A 16,055-nucleotide genomic window follows, 5' to 3' on the forward strand; every position below is an offset into this window, starting at 1 on the left:
CTGTTTGACAGTGGAACAGACTCCTTTGGGAAGTTTGACTGTGGAACAGACCTCCTTCCCCGGAGGTCTTTAAGCAGAGACTGGATGGCCACTGGTCATGGATGATCTGGTTGAGATTCCTGCATTGCAGGGGGTTGGACTAGATGACCCTTGGGGTCCCTTCCAATTTTATGATTCTCTGCCCATCCCTTTCCTTCTCCCAGCTGAACAAGACTCACTGCTGTTACCTTTGCAGCGTAGCAAGGAGCAGACTGCACTGCAGTGACTTCCACATTGCAAGGGGGGTGACCCAAGGGGCCTTGGGATAAAAAAGGTAAAAACCGTCCAGGGGTCCTTTACCTAAGTCCAGTCAAAGGTGACTATGGGGCTGTGGCGCTCATCTCACTTTCAGGCCGAGGGAGCCAGCTTTTGTCCACAGACAGCTTTTCCGGGTCATGTGGCCAGCATGATTAAACCGCTTCTGGCGCAACGGGACACCGTGATGGAAGCCAGAGCACACAGAAACGCCATTTACCTTCCCGCCACAGTGGTACCTATTTGTCTACATGGACTAGTGTTCTTTTGAATTGCTAGGTTGGCATGAGCTGGGGCAGAGCAACAGGAGCTCACCCTGTTGCAGGGATTTGAACCGCCAACCTTCGGATCGGCAAGCCCAAGAGGCTCAGCGGTTTAGACCACAGCGCCACCCGCATCCCAGGTCGACTGAACAAGCCTAGCGCATGCCCAGCACAAACTAGATGCATCCTGTAAAGTGCCCCGGTATATTTTATGGGATATCCCTACAGCTGTGTACAGCCTTAACATTTATTCACCTTAGGGCTTTGCTTACCGTGATGTTCACAGTTCCTGCCAAAGTAGCCCGGGCAGCACTTCCAATGCAAAATGTTCTTGACTTTTTGTTTAACCTGATAAACGGGCTTCAAAGCTGCTCTGTACCTAGAGGTAGGAAAGCAAACACTTGAGAGATAGCAGGCAAACAAAATTTCAGATGATGAAATTGGGTATACTGATACCCTGGCTTTTTAATAGAGAAATATGCCAACTGTCACAGAGCATACCAGTTGGTAAATCACCCGCAATTCAGAATTTAACGCTTTATTAGCAAAAACACAATCACTACTGACTTAGCTGAGCGTCAGGCCTAATGAGCACTGCGATTCAGTCCCTGTTGGTCTTCTTCTGTGTAAACAGTTGCTGAGACTGAAACGCCCTGCCTTCCCATAGCCATCTAAGTCCCCTCTTCTCCAGGGCTTTCCCAAAGCAATTGGAGACTGCGCCTGCCTGCAATCTGCTGCTGCTCTGATCATTTCAGCCCTCTTCTGGTTCTGGGAGATGGGAGGAGGGGAGCTTGTCACAGCAGGAGGGGGAGACACCCGTGACTCATCACCCCCTCTTAGCCTCCCCTCCTCCACCTCACCTGCGTCAGCTTCTACTTGCGATTCTCGACTTCTCTCTGCCACAGTCTCTCCCAGCTCACTAAGCCCTGTTGCCCCTCCAGCTTCCGACACCTCTTCCCAGTCTTCTCTTCTCCCTCTGACCCCTCATCATTGTCCCACAACTCCTCCTCAGGCTCTGATCCTTCCTTTGGTAGTTCCCCAGCTGGTTCCTCCCGCCATTCCTCTGCATCCAACCAGTCCATGACACCAACCTAGCCTATAGGGGGGAGGGGACTTCCATGAGAAACCTGGTAGAAAATGCCTCATCCTTGTGGGAGCTGGCATGCAGCAAAGCATAACATTCAGGAATGCACGCAAGAGGAGAGGTCCCACTTCTGATCTCTTTCCATCCTTCTTTCTAGATAACTTGAACGATCTCTTTACGACTCATAGGATTGTTGGGATATTTTTCTAGGAGCATCCTGGCAGCCTCTGCACATATAAGGGAACTGCAAGTGGCTTGGGCTAAGAATCACATCCAGCTGGCAACCTGCCCTTTCTCTGCCCTCTCGTCATCTCTAGAAACAAATAACCTGGGCACTATAGCAATGTGAGGGGAACAGGGGTCTCCCAATTCCAGGATATGCATAGTGCAGGCAAGGCCTTAAAGTTATCATGAAACCCCATTAAAGAGGCTGTCACCCTTACATGATCTTCTGGCAATCTGGAGTCCCATTTGGACATGGTTGCTGAGACTTAATTACGTATTTCTCTGTCTTGCAAACAGCAATATACGTGACCAGGCGGGACTGCGGAAACGAGCACCAGTTCCTAGGGGAGAAGAGGGAAATGCAGGCAGGAATTGTGAGAACAGCTACCATTGGTCTCTATATCAGGCAAACATAACAGTTTTTATTAAAGATCGTATTGTGCAACAAACAAAAGAAAGTACATATAGCATCTTCACTTTCAATTCATAGATTCTCGTTCACAATTTGTTTACATTTGGTATGAGACATTGTTGTCATAGGCATTATTATAATTGGGGTGGGAGAAAGAGGAGGGGGGAGAGTGATGGGGGTATTGATCTTTCATTCTATTGCGCAGTGCTTGTCCAGGCTTTGTGTGACAGCATCACAGGGTTGGAGATTATATATATATATTTGTTGGAATTGCGAGAGATTGGAGGGTCCATTCGGCTTGGTTGGTTTGCTTGAATGTGGAGCAGGGGGGAGATTGTTGAGTCAGATTAACCATACTGAGTCATATGCTGGGGTGGGGGAGTAGGTTATTGTGTTGTTGTGCTGTATTCGTAATAAAGGCGAGCCACACGGGGCTGAAGGCATCCTCCTTTGCTTGTCCCCTTGCTAGTTTAAATGTGTCTGTTATCATTTCTAATAGGTCGGTTTCTCCTACATTTTGGTACCAGTGGTCCACATTCCCTCCTCTATGTGCCTTTCATGAGTGCACAGCAGGCAGAATTTCACAGGGGGAGCTTTTCTAATCAGTGCATCATCCTGCTAACCAAATGCTTCCTCCTCTGGTTTCTGTCTCCCGTGTGTTGTGGCAAAAAATCCTCTCTTCAAATGTACTGTTAAAGTCATAAAACCCCTGTCCTGGTTTGCTTCCGGTTACCCTGCGCCAGGGTGGTGTAGTGGTTAAGAGAGGTAGACTCATAATCTGGTGAACTGGGTTCGCGTCTCCGCTCCTCCACATGCAGCTGCTGGGTGACCTTGGGCCAGTCACACTTCTCTGAAGTCTCTCAGCCCCACTCACCTCACAGAGTGTTTGTTGTGGGGGAGGAAGGAGAATGTTAGCCGCTTTGAGACTCCTTAGGGTAGTGATAAAGCAGGATATCAAATCCAAACTCCTCCTCACCTCTTCTATCCACAGGTCAGCCTTTCAAAACCTGGTGCCCTTCAGATGTTCTGGACTCCAACTCCCATCAGCCCCAGCCAGCATGGTTTAATGGTCAGGAATGATGGGAGTTGTAGTTCAACAACACCTGGAGTTGGTGAAGACTGTGCTGTGACCTGGTCCCAGAGCTCACCTTCTTGAAACTAACAGTTGGCAGACACTATGCTTTGGCATTTTTGCAAACATGAAAAAGGCTGCCCTTTGCCTGTGCAATGTTGCAAAATGCTGTTTGCTGAGGGGCCTCCCATCTTGCTGCACATAGAACTGTGCTGGCACGCAGGTTGCGAATGAGATCTCTTGATAAACAACATTGTGCTGATATAAATATCCCTCTCTTTCTCGAGAAGTAGGCAGGCCAGCAGACAACAACACAAAATGTAACGTTTCCACACAATGCCACCAGCGCCATGCAGGCAATTCAGAAAGGTCAGGAGACCTTTCCACTCGGCTGCTGTAGGCAGATTTGCATTGAAACTGGGTGGCTTTCTGTCGGCGTGGAGAGAGCTCACACCTACGAAAGAATGGCTGGACTTAGCTGCAATTTTATATCTTCCAGTGGGAACTGATCCCTGATAATCACCATACATGGGAAAGTTTTTGCTTTAAGGCAGAGTGGCAGAAACAATGGGAAAGTGCGTAAGGCAGGAGAAAGGAGGCTGAGGTCACTTCTTGCAGGAGCGGGAACTTAGCAACCAGTACACTGAGGCAGGAAACCAAGGAAAGCAAGCCCTGAAAACAAGGGTCGCAATCCATCCAAAAAGTTAAGCACATTTAAAAGTACTTTCCCAAAAAAACCCAGAGTCCTTTCTTTTGGGGATAATTCAGACTGAAATTCCCAGGTGTCGGAAAAGGTTATTTATGTGTGCTACAACTGCGGCCCGTGTTTTGTTAGCCCCAAAATGGAAAATGAGTGAGGTCCCAACCAAAGAAGAATGGCAACTTAAGTTGACAGAATATGCACAACTTGCAGACTTAACACATAGAATAAGAGAACAAGAAGAACATACGTTTAGAGAAAATTGGAAAACGTTTATTGAATATATGGGAAATAATTGTGCACAGCTGAAAACGCTGGCGGCATTAAGATAAGTTCAACAGTGTAAATAAGTTTTGATGGATGCAATAATGGAATACTGAATGGTATAGTTTTTGTAAAATATGCAGGGATTTATGATATGTAAAATGAACCACGGAAAGAGAAGGGAAGTCATTGATATCTTAAGGATGTAAAATGAGTATTTTAAACTGTAAAACAGAAAATTTAATAAATTTAATAAATTACACACACGCACACACACACACAGAGAGAGAGAGAGAGAGAGAGAGAGAGAGAGAATGAGAGAGAGAGAGAGGCCGGTGGTGACACAGGAAAGGGTCTTCTTTGTGGTGGCGCTTTGGTTGTGGAATGTGCTCCCCAGAAAGGTTTGCCTGGCACCTGCATTATTTTATTCATTATTTTATTATTAGTTATTAAATGTGTGCAGCGCTGTTCATTAGCAGATCTCAGGGTGGTTCACATTATAAAAACACAAGGTAAAAACGCAAAACACATAATGAAAACAAGAATAATAGCAAAGCAAAACAATGCCCCCCCCCAAACATAAAAGGACATAGGATGTTTGTCAGCCCAAAGCCTGATTGAAGAGAAATATTTCAGCCTGGCATCTGAAAGTGTATAATGAAGGCGTCAGGCAAACCTCCATTTATTCAGATTTATATGAGTCCTGATTTATCCTACAGGCATAGGGCAGTATACAGAAGCAAAAGAAGTACAAACTTAAGGAAAACTATACCAAATTGATTTTAAGACCTTATGAAACAACAGTACATCAAGGGGAAACTCATAACATTGATCCAAACCCTCCAGGTATGAATAAACAAACACAATTGTATATAACAAAAAGTAAGATTATATGTATTGGGAAAATTTTGGGAAACATCACGCAGGGTGGGTAATATGGAAATAAAACAAAATGGGAATATGAGGGAAGTCCAGAGGAGGGGGGGGGATATGGAAAATTGTTAGAGAAATATTGTTAGAGGATGTATACATGGAAAACCCAATAATACACACACACACACACACACACACACACACACACACCACCCCCCACACACACCCTCCTTGCTCCGCTTCCAAAGACTTGGTGGAAGAGGTACATATTTTCCTTTTGTCTAAAAGAATGAATTGGGCCCGGAGAGTTTCATAGACATGGAGCCACGACAGAAAAGACCCTTTCCCAGGGACCCACACCTCATATCTCATCCAACACATGGACCATTATGAGGTCTTCTTTTGTGGATCTAGGGAGATGGGGAGGTAGATCGGGGAGAGGATGCTCTTTCGAGTTCTTGAGTTTGAGGTTTTCTATGGCTTTAAATGCATGTGAGATACAGGACTGGCGGTGGACTCTGTTTTGTCCTTTGCCTCAGGCAGCAACATTTGTTTGGCTGGCCCTAGGGGTGATGGTTTCATGGGGTTTCTCTACTACGAAAGTGTAGTTCGATGAGATCACCCATTTTATGACACCGTCTCCTAATGGGAAACGTTCTCATTAGACAAAAGTCCAAAGGCGCCAATTCAGAAGCATTACAGGAAGCCGAGGTCATAAGATGGCAGGCTGAAAATGGATTTTTGATCCTCTTAAGATGTGTCCAAGACTTTCCCTGCACTAGATTAATGCAATGATAAAATGTTTTCTCTCTTCTGAAAGCATCTTTTGTTCCTACTTAATTCACATTATCGCCACCGCAACAGAAGAGATACAGCCAATTCAGAAAGTGGTTTGCATTTTGGTTTTGTCTTTACGCAAAGGGATCGTCCGCTGTAGTAACTGCAGCTTAGATTTCAGATTTCCCTTACATTAGCTACCCTGTGCAGGCAAGTCCAAAGCCATTGTCTAGAATAATTGAACAACTCCATGTTTCCTTCTAAACCACTGTCATCAGAGCTTGTTCCTTCTCTGACTTGGCTGAAACCATCCCTTCAGGAATCACACCAATCAATGATGCCCCTTTGCCAAATCAACATAAATCTCAAAGGGCCAAATAATCTTAGCTTTGGAAGGCAGCTTTGGAAGGCAGTTGTGAAGAAGAAGAAGAAGAAGAAGAAGAAGAAGAAGAAGAAGAAGAAGAAGAAGAAGAAGCGTTTAGGGAAGCTTTTAATGTTTGATGTATCATAGTATTTTAATATTCTTTTGGAAGCCGCCCAGAGTGGCTGGGGAAACCCAGCCAGATGGGCGGGGTATAAATAATAAATTATTATTATTATTATTATAAGAAGAAGAAGAAGAAGAAGAAGAAGAAGAAAAGGAAGAAGAGGAAGAAGAAGGAGGTCTTCAGTTGTTGTTTGAATATGTTTTCGTCCAAAACACAGGGGCTACTTCTGGAGACAAACTGCTACCAGCATATAACACTTGGGCAGATCCTGCAGACAATCTGCTACCAAGCCAAGTTCAAGGTTTCAGAACATACATATAAGGACCAAGTTGCTTGATAGGCCACCTTATCCCTTACATATGTTCTGCAGGAGAATTTCTCCTCAATGTTCCCTAAATTTCCACAGCAACTCAGAGCTGGGCTTTTAGTGTGGCTGCCCCTGTTTCATGCAATGTTATACCTGCCGATACCCCATGGAATGGCAGCAGTTTGGCTTTTCTTGTCAAGTTCTCCCTTGTCTGTCTCCAGGTGGAGATGATTTCAGCCTACTCCAGGAGCAAGGAACCCCACGGCCTATAAACTGGATCAGGCCCACAGAGCTATTTCAAGTGGCCCACCATTCCCTGAACCCACTGATATTTTTCTAGAAAGAGGTGCTAGAACTCACCATGAACACCGCCCTTGTTCTCTTATACAGTGGTACCTTGGGTTACATACGCTTCAGGTTACAGACACTTCAGGTTACAGACTCCGCTAACCCATAAATAGTGCTTCAGGTTAAGAACTTTGCTTCAGGATGAGAACAGAAATCATGCAGTGGTGGCGCTGCAGCAGCAGGAAACCCCATTAGCTAAAGTGGTGCTTCAGGTTAAGAACAGTTTCAGGTTAAGTATGGACCTCCGGAACAAATTAAGTACTTAACCCGAGGTACCACTGTAATGGCGAAGCCCACCTGAGAGGTGCAGGAACTGAGTTCTGGTGAGTTCCAGCTGAAAAAAACCTTGCCTGAATCCCCCCACCCCTCACCCCATCACAGCATTGGGCCTTATTCTGACTTGTCGTCATTCCCTGCTGAAGTTCAAGGGACTCAATGCCAGACGGGTTTTCTTCCTCTAAGTGTTGCAATATTTTTTTTTAAAAAACAGACAAACAAACCAAAACAAAACAGACAGATAGATTACATAGATCACAGTGTCTGTGATTTTTTCCCCCTTCTACCTGAGACAGGGGTGGGGTTTATTTGGTTTGGGGTTTTTTTAGCACTTTTGGTGCAAACTTGACGGTTTGAAAAAGGGGCCTGATTAGAACTACAAATGTTTTCCGGTACAACCAAGCAAAGCAAACAAGCAATTAAGCCTCAGCATTGTTCTGGCTTCCCTAGAAGGAGAGCAGTGGGGATTTTCGCGCAGCTTTTATCTGCTTCCAGCGCTTAGGAGAGTTCCTGCAGCCCCCATTTATCACCCAAATGCGACAGTCGGAAATGAGAAGCTGCTTATATTAAAGATCTGGCCAGCCTATCGAAAGCAGGGAAGCCTGTGTGCAAGTGTGTGATAACAACACCGCACCTGAAATAAATCTTGCTTCATGGCTTCGGACTTCCCTCCTCAGTGACAAGCACCAGGCCATGGTCACACCAAGGTCCATTTCCTGTGAGGTGACTTTATTGGAGACCTGTAGCCATTCCTAGCCTAGCTCTGCAGTTATGCAATTTTCAATATTCAAATCGAGCCCAAGGATGTGTAGGCCAACAAACACAAAACTGAAAAGCCCACGGTCAAAACCCCTATGAAAAGGTAAAGGAGCCCTGACAGTTACGGTAAGTCCAGTCACAGACAACTCTGGGTTTGTGGCACTCATCTCGCTCTATAGGCCGAGGGAGCCGGCGTTTGTCCGCAGACAGCTTCTGGGTCATGTGGCCAGCATGACTAAGCCACTTCTGGCAAACCAGAGCAGCGCACCGAAACGCCGTTTACCTTTCCACCGGAGTGGTACCTATTTATCTACTTGCACTTTTTGGTGTGCTTTCGAACTGCTAGGCAGGCAGGAGCTGGGACCAAACAATGGGAGCTCACCCTGTTGCGGGGATTCGAACCACCAACCTTCTAATCGGCAAGCCGTAGGCTCCGTGGTTTAGACCGCAGCACCACCTGCATTCCTCAAAACCCCTATAGCATTGTAATATTCCACCCGCCTCCCAAGGAATTTGTCTGAACTGGGGGAGAGAAGAGAGAAAATGAAAACACATTTGTTCATGTTCTCCCTGGCCTGTCGCAGCTGCAGTAGGGGACAGGCTACCAACCTGCCATTGCTAGTTTATAAAGTGGCATCAAGTATGTCATCAGCTATAAAAATTCAGACTCAGCGCCAACTCCCCAACTGTTTATCTCCCCTCCCCCAAGCAGGTGAGATATGCTGGTATCTCATAATCATCAGGGCTCATCAACTTGGGAAGGTAGCCTGTCTAGGAGAAGGAAAACTCTGATCCTAAACCTCCTCTGGCTTGGAGGACATCTTTGGGAGAAGAAATGGCTGAAGAGTAAACCCTGCACAAACCCAGAGTGGAGTCCCTAAAACGGTTGGATGGTGCCTGGTACATCTCTTTCCAGCAACTCCTGCAGCCAAGCTGGTGCCAAAAGTATTGCTCTGCTTTTCGTTGGACCACTCCACAGAGGCCAAGAGTGGTCTTGTCATCTGGGCAGCCCAGGACCTCCATCCACACTGCCCAAGTTTGCACCCTGGAGAGGTCACTTCGGTGCTGCTTGACTTCACCCCCAGAGGCGTGCTCCATTGTCTCCTGAGACAGATGGATGCCAACAAGTAATCATCAGCTATCCAAAGCCTTCGAGCGCACATATTCACAATTACAACCCATTATTCCCCATTGTTGAAGCACCTGGGTAGACTGTAAACAAAAGCTTAGAGATGGTTTTCTCTTGACACCACACCATTTCTCAGAATGCTATCACCCCCAGCACAGCCCCTTCTGTGGCTCTAAGGAACAGGCAAAATTTCTTCTAGATTTGATTCTCAGGTTAATACACCGATTTTCACTGCTCAATTCCAGCCTCTGCCTGCTTGTCCCTGTTTCTACTGATGACAAGAGTCGGGCCAAATAAGGTAACAGAGTGAAAGTATGTCAGGATTGCTCATCCCGGAAACCACAGCGGTCCAGTGACAAAATGCATTGTCTTTCAGGAAGTATGCAGCTTCCACAACTGAAAAATGTATCATCTGGATAAGACCCAAGATACAAATAATGAATGACACCAGAATTCATCAGAATGCACCATCACAAGACAGAATTCCAGCATTTTGCTCTTTTGAGCAAGAGCCAACCTCCAGAGATGGGGAACTGGTGGGCTGTCAGATGCTGCTGAACTGCAGCTCCCATCATTCCTGACCATTGGCCACACTGTGATAGTGCAGGATCTAAGAACACCCCCAGACTCCACACCAGTTCCTTCAGGAAGAGTGTGGCCCCATTCAAGAGCAGCAATTTCATGACCTCCCAGACCTGCAACCCTTTCACCCATGGAGATGCCACCTCACCAGGATCCAGGCTCAGTTTATTAGTTCCCACCCAGCCCACCTCTGTGTCTAGACACTCGTCTGGGGCCTGCACAGCCATTTCTGATTTAGAGGAAGGGGGGGGGGGGAGTTCCAAAATTTCCTGATCTTAGAACTTGTATCCGGTCACATCACCAAACTTCCTTTCCATATCTTCTTTGTAATCGCAAAATACCGGAAAATGTATTGAAATAGCAGATTCTCCTCCTCCAGACATACATTGAACCAACCACCTGTTGTGAGACATGAGCCGACAGTATAACATTGTATATGACCTTGTGTGGGAAAACATCCAAAGGCCGGGATAGATTTATATATAGCCGACGGATGTCTCCATCTGGCAACTGAAATGGTTTCCTCTCACGCCTACACTTGAGGCCTTTTCAGACACGGTGCATTTCCAACATGGAAAGCCCTTTCAACTTAGAAAATGTGCAAAAGCCACATGGAGACCATCACAACCGCCACATGTGTACGTGAGGGAATGCGTGCGTACCTTTTATTTTTATTTAGAGAATTTATATGCCGCCTCCCATTTCTGTGACAAATTATCAAAGCAGTTTGCATATATAATCAATGAAATCCAATTAGTAGAACTAAATTGGAACAGCAAGGAGGGGCAGGGAAATACAAAATGAATCCCAGAACAGAAAAGATGGTAATCACAGAAGCAAGTTCATTACAGAACACAGGGCTTGTTTCCCCCCACAATTCAGTGCTAATTCCAAGAGCAGCGCTTAATTTCTCTCCATAGAAGTGAAGGATGGCTATTCTCTATCGCCCTCAAAGACACCACTGTCTGGTGGTCTCAGTTTTTAGAGTGGCACAAGAGCCAACTCTTTCCTACTGAACTGGAAACTGTTGCCCTCCAGATATTGCTAGATGATAGTTCCTGCCATGAAGTGGCAGCACAACAGAGAGGAGGAAGAGGATGCCAGCAAGTTGTGTATCCAGGACTGGGCCACACTGGGGCAAGCTGACGATGGGGAAGGAGAGGTTCGTGTAGGAAGTACTCACAGAGTGACAGATGATGACGAGGGGATGGGGGTCAGTGCACAGGAACCAGAGCAGCAGGACCCATCACCAGAGCCAGAGGGGCCTGTCTCCATTAACACGGCAGACTCTGAGGCATTGGGAGCAGCGGCACTCTAGGAGGCTGAGGCAGGCCAGGGCCCACAGCCCAGCTCCCTAGCTGGCCAGGTGGGGCATATTAGCTCTGGGTTGTGACTCCTCACCTGGAGTAGGCTTGGAGCAGGTGAGGACCACATGCCTTGTCAATCCCAGATGCTGCAATCAGCATTCAAAGTATAAAAGGGCAACAGAGCTGAGGTGCTGTGTCTGTTCAACTGCTCCAGGATCTCTGTGGGACTGTGCTTCCTTGGACATGTGGACTGACCCTGGTCTGGGGACTTGACATACTGACTTGCCGTCAGGTCAGGCCAGAGGTTCGGGACAGCTCCCATCATCCTTGACCTTGGTCCATGGTGGCTGGGGCTCATGGGAGTTGGAGTCCAGTGTTTACAGCCAGTTTTCCCAGACCAGACATTAAGCTATCCAGTCTGTAGTTTTCCAGATCCCCTCTCAAATCCCTTTTCAAAAACTGATGTCCACTTTCTGGTCATCAGATGCAGAAGCCAATTTTAGGGAGAAGTCGTGTGGTTTGCTTGGAAGGTCGAGAATTTCGCTTTTGAGTTTTTAAAGAACTCTTGGGTAGATACCACCTGGACCCAGTGATTTGTTCATTTTTAGTTTGTGAGTAAGGTCTAGAAATTTTGTCTCTTTTCACTGTTTCCAACCAGTTCAACAATACTTACATTTCCCACCAGGTAAGATTAAGTCCAGTGTTAGACTCATAGAACTGTAGAGCTGGAAGAGACAATGAGGGTTATCTAGCCCAGGGCTGCCTCTCTTCTGATTGGTTCCATGACCAATTGTTCCAGGGCACAGTATTTAGGAGTGTATATAAATGTTACTAGAGGTAACCAGAACAGGCATGTAGCCAGTTTCTGTGAGGGTTACATAAATCACTCATTACTATGACATTTCCCCCCTTTGGCTGCCTTCTCGATTTCAGTCTTCAACCCAAGAATGCCCTGGGCATTTCTGATTAGGGAGTGTGTGTGCACCGGCATGTGCAAAGAAACTTGTCATAAAACAATTAGAAACAGCTCAAACCATGTGTCACACGTCACCAAGTATTTGGCCTCAACAAACAATTACACCCTCAGGGTTGAGTCTGCGCTAGTTTCATGACACTGGGTGCTGGCATCTCTTTAAAGAGTGGCTTCTCTGTTGTAGTTGCGGATGGGTTGAAGGAAGAAGCTGAGTCCTTACAGTTGAGGTTAACCGATTCTGATCTCCCCACAAGGAATCTGCCCTGCAGTCCTCAGGTGTCAGCCACTCCAGGCGCATTAAGAAGGGAGTGTCTCAAATGCTCCGTCAGGGTAACTTAGATGTCAACGCAGCTAACTGCCCTGTTCATCATGCCGTGAAGATAAACAAAGATCAGCAGCCAATATGATTCACAACAAATCACATGCATGAACAAGCAAAATGTCATCAAAATAATTCTGGTTTGCAGCACCAACACAACCGCAGCATGTAACATACATTACATCATCAGAGGTCAGATTGATGCTGCAGTTCTTGAGGAAGGGGCTTTGGTCAGCAATAGAGTACATGCTTTGCACACAGACTTCTGCATTTCATCCCTCAGCTTCTCTGGTAAAAAGATCTCAGGTAGTAGGACCAGAAATATCTACCTGGTGCCTTGGAGGCTTAGATCTACTCTGCCATTTGGAGTAGACCGTGCTCAGTGGGATGGACCAATAGGTAGCTTTATATTGTTATGGATTTCCAATTGGATTTCTTTTAAGTCCTGAGGCACCCCTGGCCAACCAACTTGAAAAAACATTGTATGTATCATTCGTTGGAGTTTGGTAAATATACTACAGCTGTGTGCAGAAAGTAGTCTGGTAAGACTGCTGCCTGAACGAATAAAAGGAAGTTAACTTTTATTAACTCCTGCAAACAATGTCATCCTGGGCACAAGCTCATGTGTGTCCACTATGGAGTCATGAGGTTAAGGGAACACTAGGAAAAGCTAAGAAAGTCTGACTAGAGAAGGAGAAGGAAGTATAAGCCTGAAAAGAAGTAATGCACATGCCAACAAGTAGCTACCAAAGAAGGAACCAACAGGAGGAAAAACAGGTTGCCCGTCTATAGACCCAGCCCAGTTCAGGTAAACAACTACAAACTTTGTTGCTTTTACTCCCAACACCCCAGCATTTCATCAACGGGATGAGATGACCCAAAGCAAACCACAATCTCTGCCAAGCCAGAAATCTTGGTTTGTTTCCTTTCAGAAAGAGCAGGGAGGAATGAAGTAGGTGCACACTAAGCGATAGTTTATGGCTTAATATGATGTGGGGACACAGCCTATGTGTGGATTGTGTGCACACGCGCTAAATTTCTCCTTCAGAACTTGGCACACTTATTCTCTGCACACCAGTGGCTGCATTGTGCCTCTTCGTAGAACCGTAGTTGGAGTGTTGTGAATATCAAGGAGTTACACTCTGTGCTAAGTGGAAATGCTGACTCAGTATCGTGTGATGGGTCAGCCTTAGGAGACACGGGGTGTTGCCTAACTGGTTTATAGCCAGCTAGTATAAAAAAGGTATGGTTGACTTTTCCTCTGTATGTAATACCACCTGTGTATGCTGATTCCTGGATGTAAGAAGACTGCTTTATGATGATGCAAGACTGCAACTGGAATAAAGCCCTGCTTAAAATGCAGCTTGACTCTCGAGTGCTTCATATGGGGCTGCCGTACATCTCAACAGACGGGACCACAAGAGTCATCTCTAGTCCCACCTCCTGCATCTTTCACCCAACATGGGACTGGAACCCACAACCCTGAGATTAAGAGTCCTATGTTCTATCAACCCTCTCCCATGAGCCCATGTTCTGAGAACCCTTAAACCCTCGGCAAACACAGAAGGGGAACCATGTTGAACATACCTCAGAAGGTAGAGAGCACAATGGAGCACAGCAAACACAATATGGAGACCATGTTTTTTGGGTTTTTTGGAGAGCTAGTAAGCTAAGATGGTAAGAGACACAAACACATTTCCTTTCCACATTTCCCTTTCCACATTTCTCAGCTAAGGTGGGTGCTTACCTATGGTAACTGAGACTTTCAAAGCAAAGGAACCAAACATTAGCAGCACAGAGTTGTAAATATAAAGAGTTGGTTGTTGTTGCTGCGGCTGCTTCTGCTGCAGGCACAGCTCTGCACTAAGAGGTATTGCAATGAAAAATTGATTAAGCTTTCTACATTGGTTTTTATATCTCATCAGCCAAGGACCTCTTTACATGCCCTGGACATCTTTGAAATGTACTGGGGAGCCCTGAGATTTCACGAGACCTTGCCAGGAACTGCCGCAGCTGCTTCTCCTTCTGTGGCAGTGGCAGAGCACCTATAGGGGTGCAGCCCCATGGGATTCCACTTTATGGGTGGGCCAACCCCGTCTGGAAGTAAATCCCATTGAACTCCAAGGGGCTTACTTCTGAGCAGACATGTATAGGATTACACGGCACATCCCATTGATTTTGATGAATAAGTCAACATGAAAGACATATCAGTAATTGATTCTAGCTGAACAACGCTCCAAGTTCTACAGCAATTTAACTCTTCTGCCCTGTTTTACACTGACACTGTTTAATAATTTCTTGTTTGCTTTATTCCGAATTTGATTGCTTCTGTTTTCAAATGGTGAGCCACCTCGAGTAAAAGGTGAAATATAAATCACTATAACAAATACATTTCCAGTTTCACTAAATATTACAAATAATAGCCAAGGCTAGCTCTTCATCAGTTTTGCGTGTGTGTGCGTGTTTAAACTGTAGGTGAATGGCTGTAAAACTTAATGTGCTTGCACAAGTTAGGTCTAAGCACTGAACAGAAACAAACCATCTCGTTCCCTTGCTACCATTAATACCCATTTGTTTGCTTTTGGTTGCTAATAGGCTTACAAGATGAAAAGAATAATTAAAAATATGGGATGCTTCCATATCTATGGCTGTGTGGTCCAGTGACGTTCTAGAATAAACTGCACCCCTTCCTAGAATGCATATCTAAAATCTCCAACTATCCTTCTAATTCCAGAATTATTTCCTTATGAATACAATCCTATACACACTTACCCTGGTGAATGTGACTTATTCTGAGTGAAGCTGACATATTCAGGGCAACCTTCTATGTGTTTACTCATGAATAGGGTGCAACACAGATGTCACAGAAAGTCTTTTTGGCCCATACTTACTCATGATGAGGTTGATGTTCTCTGGCATCATCATAATCCTTCACATCATCAGTCACAATGGTGGCAGCCAGGTGGAGGACTTCTTCTCTGATGTGTTCCTTCCCCAAATATTCCTCTGGCCAAGAAGATGGCTGTGGGTCTGTTAGCATCTTGCGGTCCTGGGGCCACTGCTTGTGATCTGGATGCCCAGGGTATCTTGAATGCAGGTCTGACTCCACCAGCACTAGGGTGCCACAGAGGAAGAAGACCTTAGCTATCATCGTGGGCTCCTTCCTTGGTGCTCTTACACTTCCCTGCACTTCAAATCAAATTGCTCCTGCAATCCCCTTTGCACCATTCCTTAAGCTCAAGCTTGGAAAAAGGAATGGCACGTAACAAAGAACGGAAGCAATGGTATCGGCCCTCCCAGCTACAGTGGAAATGTTAAAGGTCATCAGACAATGTGGGTTCCTGTGGGGGGCCCCAAAGACCTCAGTCGGGGAGGTGGTGTGTGAGTTTGTGTGTAGGAGAGAGGCAGGGGGTGGTCGTGGTTGATTCAAGGGCGGGGGGACGGGGACTTCTGTGTGTTTTCCTTACTAGCTTCTGAAATTATCAACAGACAAGAACTGGATCTTTTATCAGCTGCCTTCTTGCTGGGGAGCAGGAAAAGGATGTTAGCTTTCGTGAGGAGGCAAGGAAAAGAAAATATTTAGTGATGGAGCAGTTTTCCCAA

At 45.9% G+C, this 16,055-nt stretch overlaps 1 protein-coding gene across 1 annotated transcript in view; it reads right to left on the reverse strand.

The window, feature by feature from the left end:
• MMRN2 (multimerin 2) overlaps window positions 1–15,829 on the reverse strand; it is a 26,640-nt gene extending 10,811 nt beyond the window's left edge. Inside the window, exons 1-3 of the mRNA XM_081004910.1 lie at window positions 15,344–15,829; window positions 2,085–2,207; window positions 830–936 (exon numbers count right to left, since the gene is read on the reverse strand). Of these exons, the coding sequence (XP_080861036.1) occupies window positions 830–936; window positions 2,085–2,207; window positions 15,344–15,603 (490 nt within the window). The 5' untranslated portion in view covers window positions 15,604–15,829. The remainder of the gene's footprint in view (window positions 1–829; window positions 937–2,084; window positions 2,208–15,343) is intronic.
• Window positions 15,830–16,055: the final 226 nt, after the last annotated feature.

This window comes from Podarcis pityusensis (assembly GCF_964106645.2).
Source record: "Podarcis pityusensis genome assembly, chromosome: 5".
In the NCBI taxonomy this organism is placed as follows: domain Eukaryota; kingdom Metazoa; phylum Chordata; class Lepidosauria; order Squamata; family Lacertidae; genus Podarcis; species Podarcis pityusensis.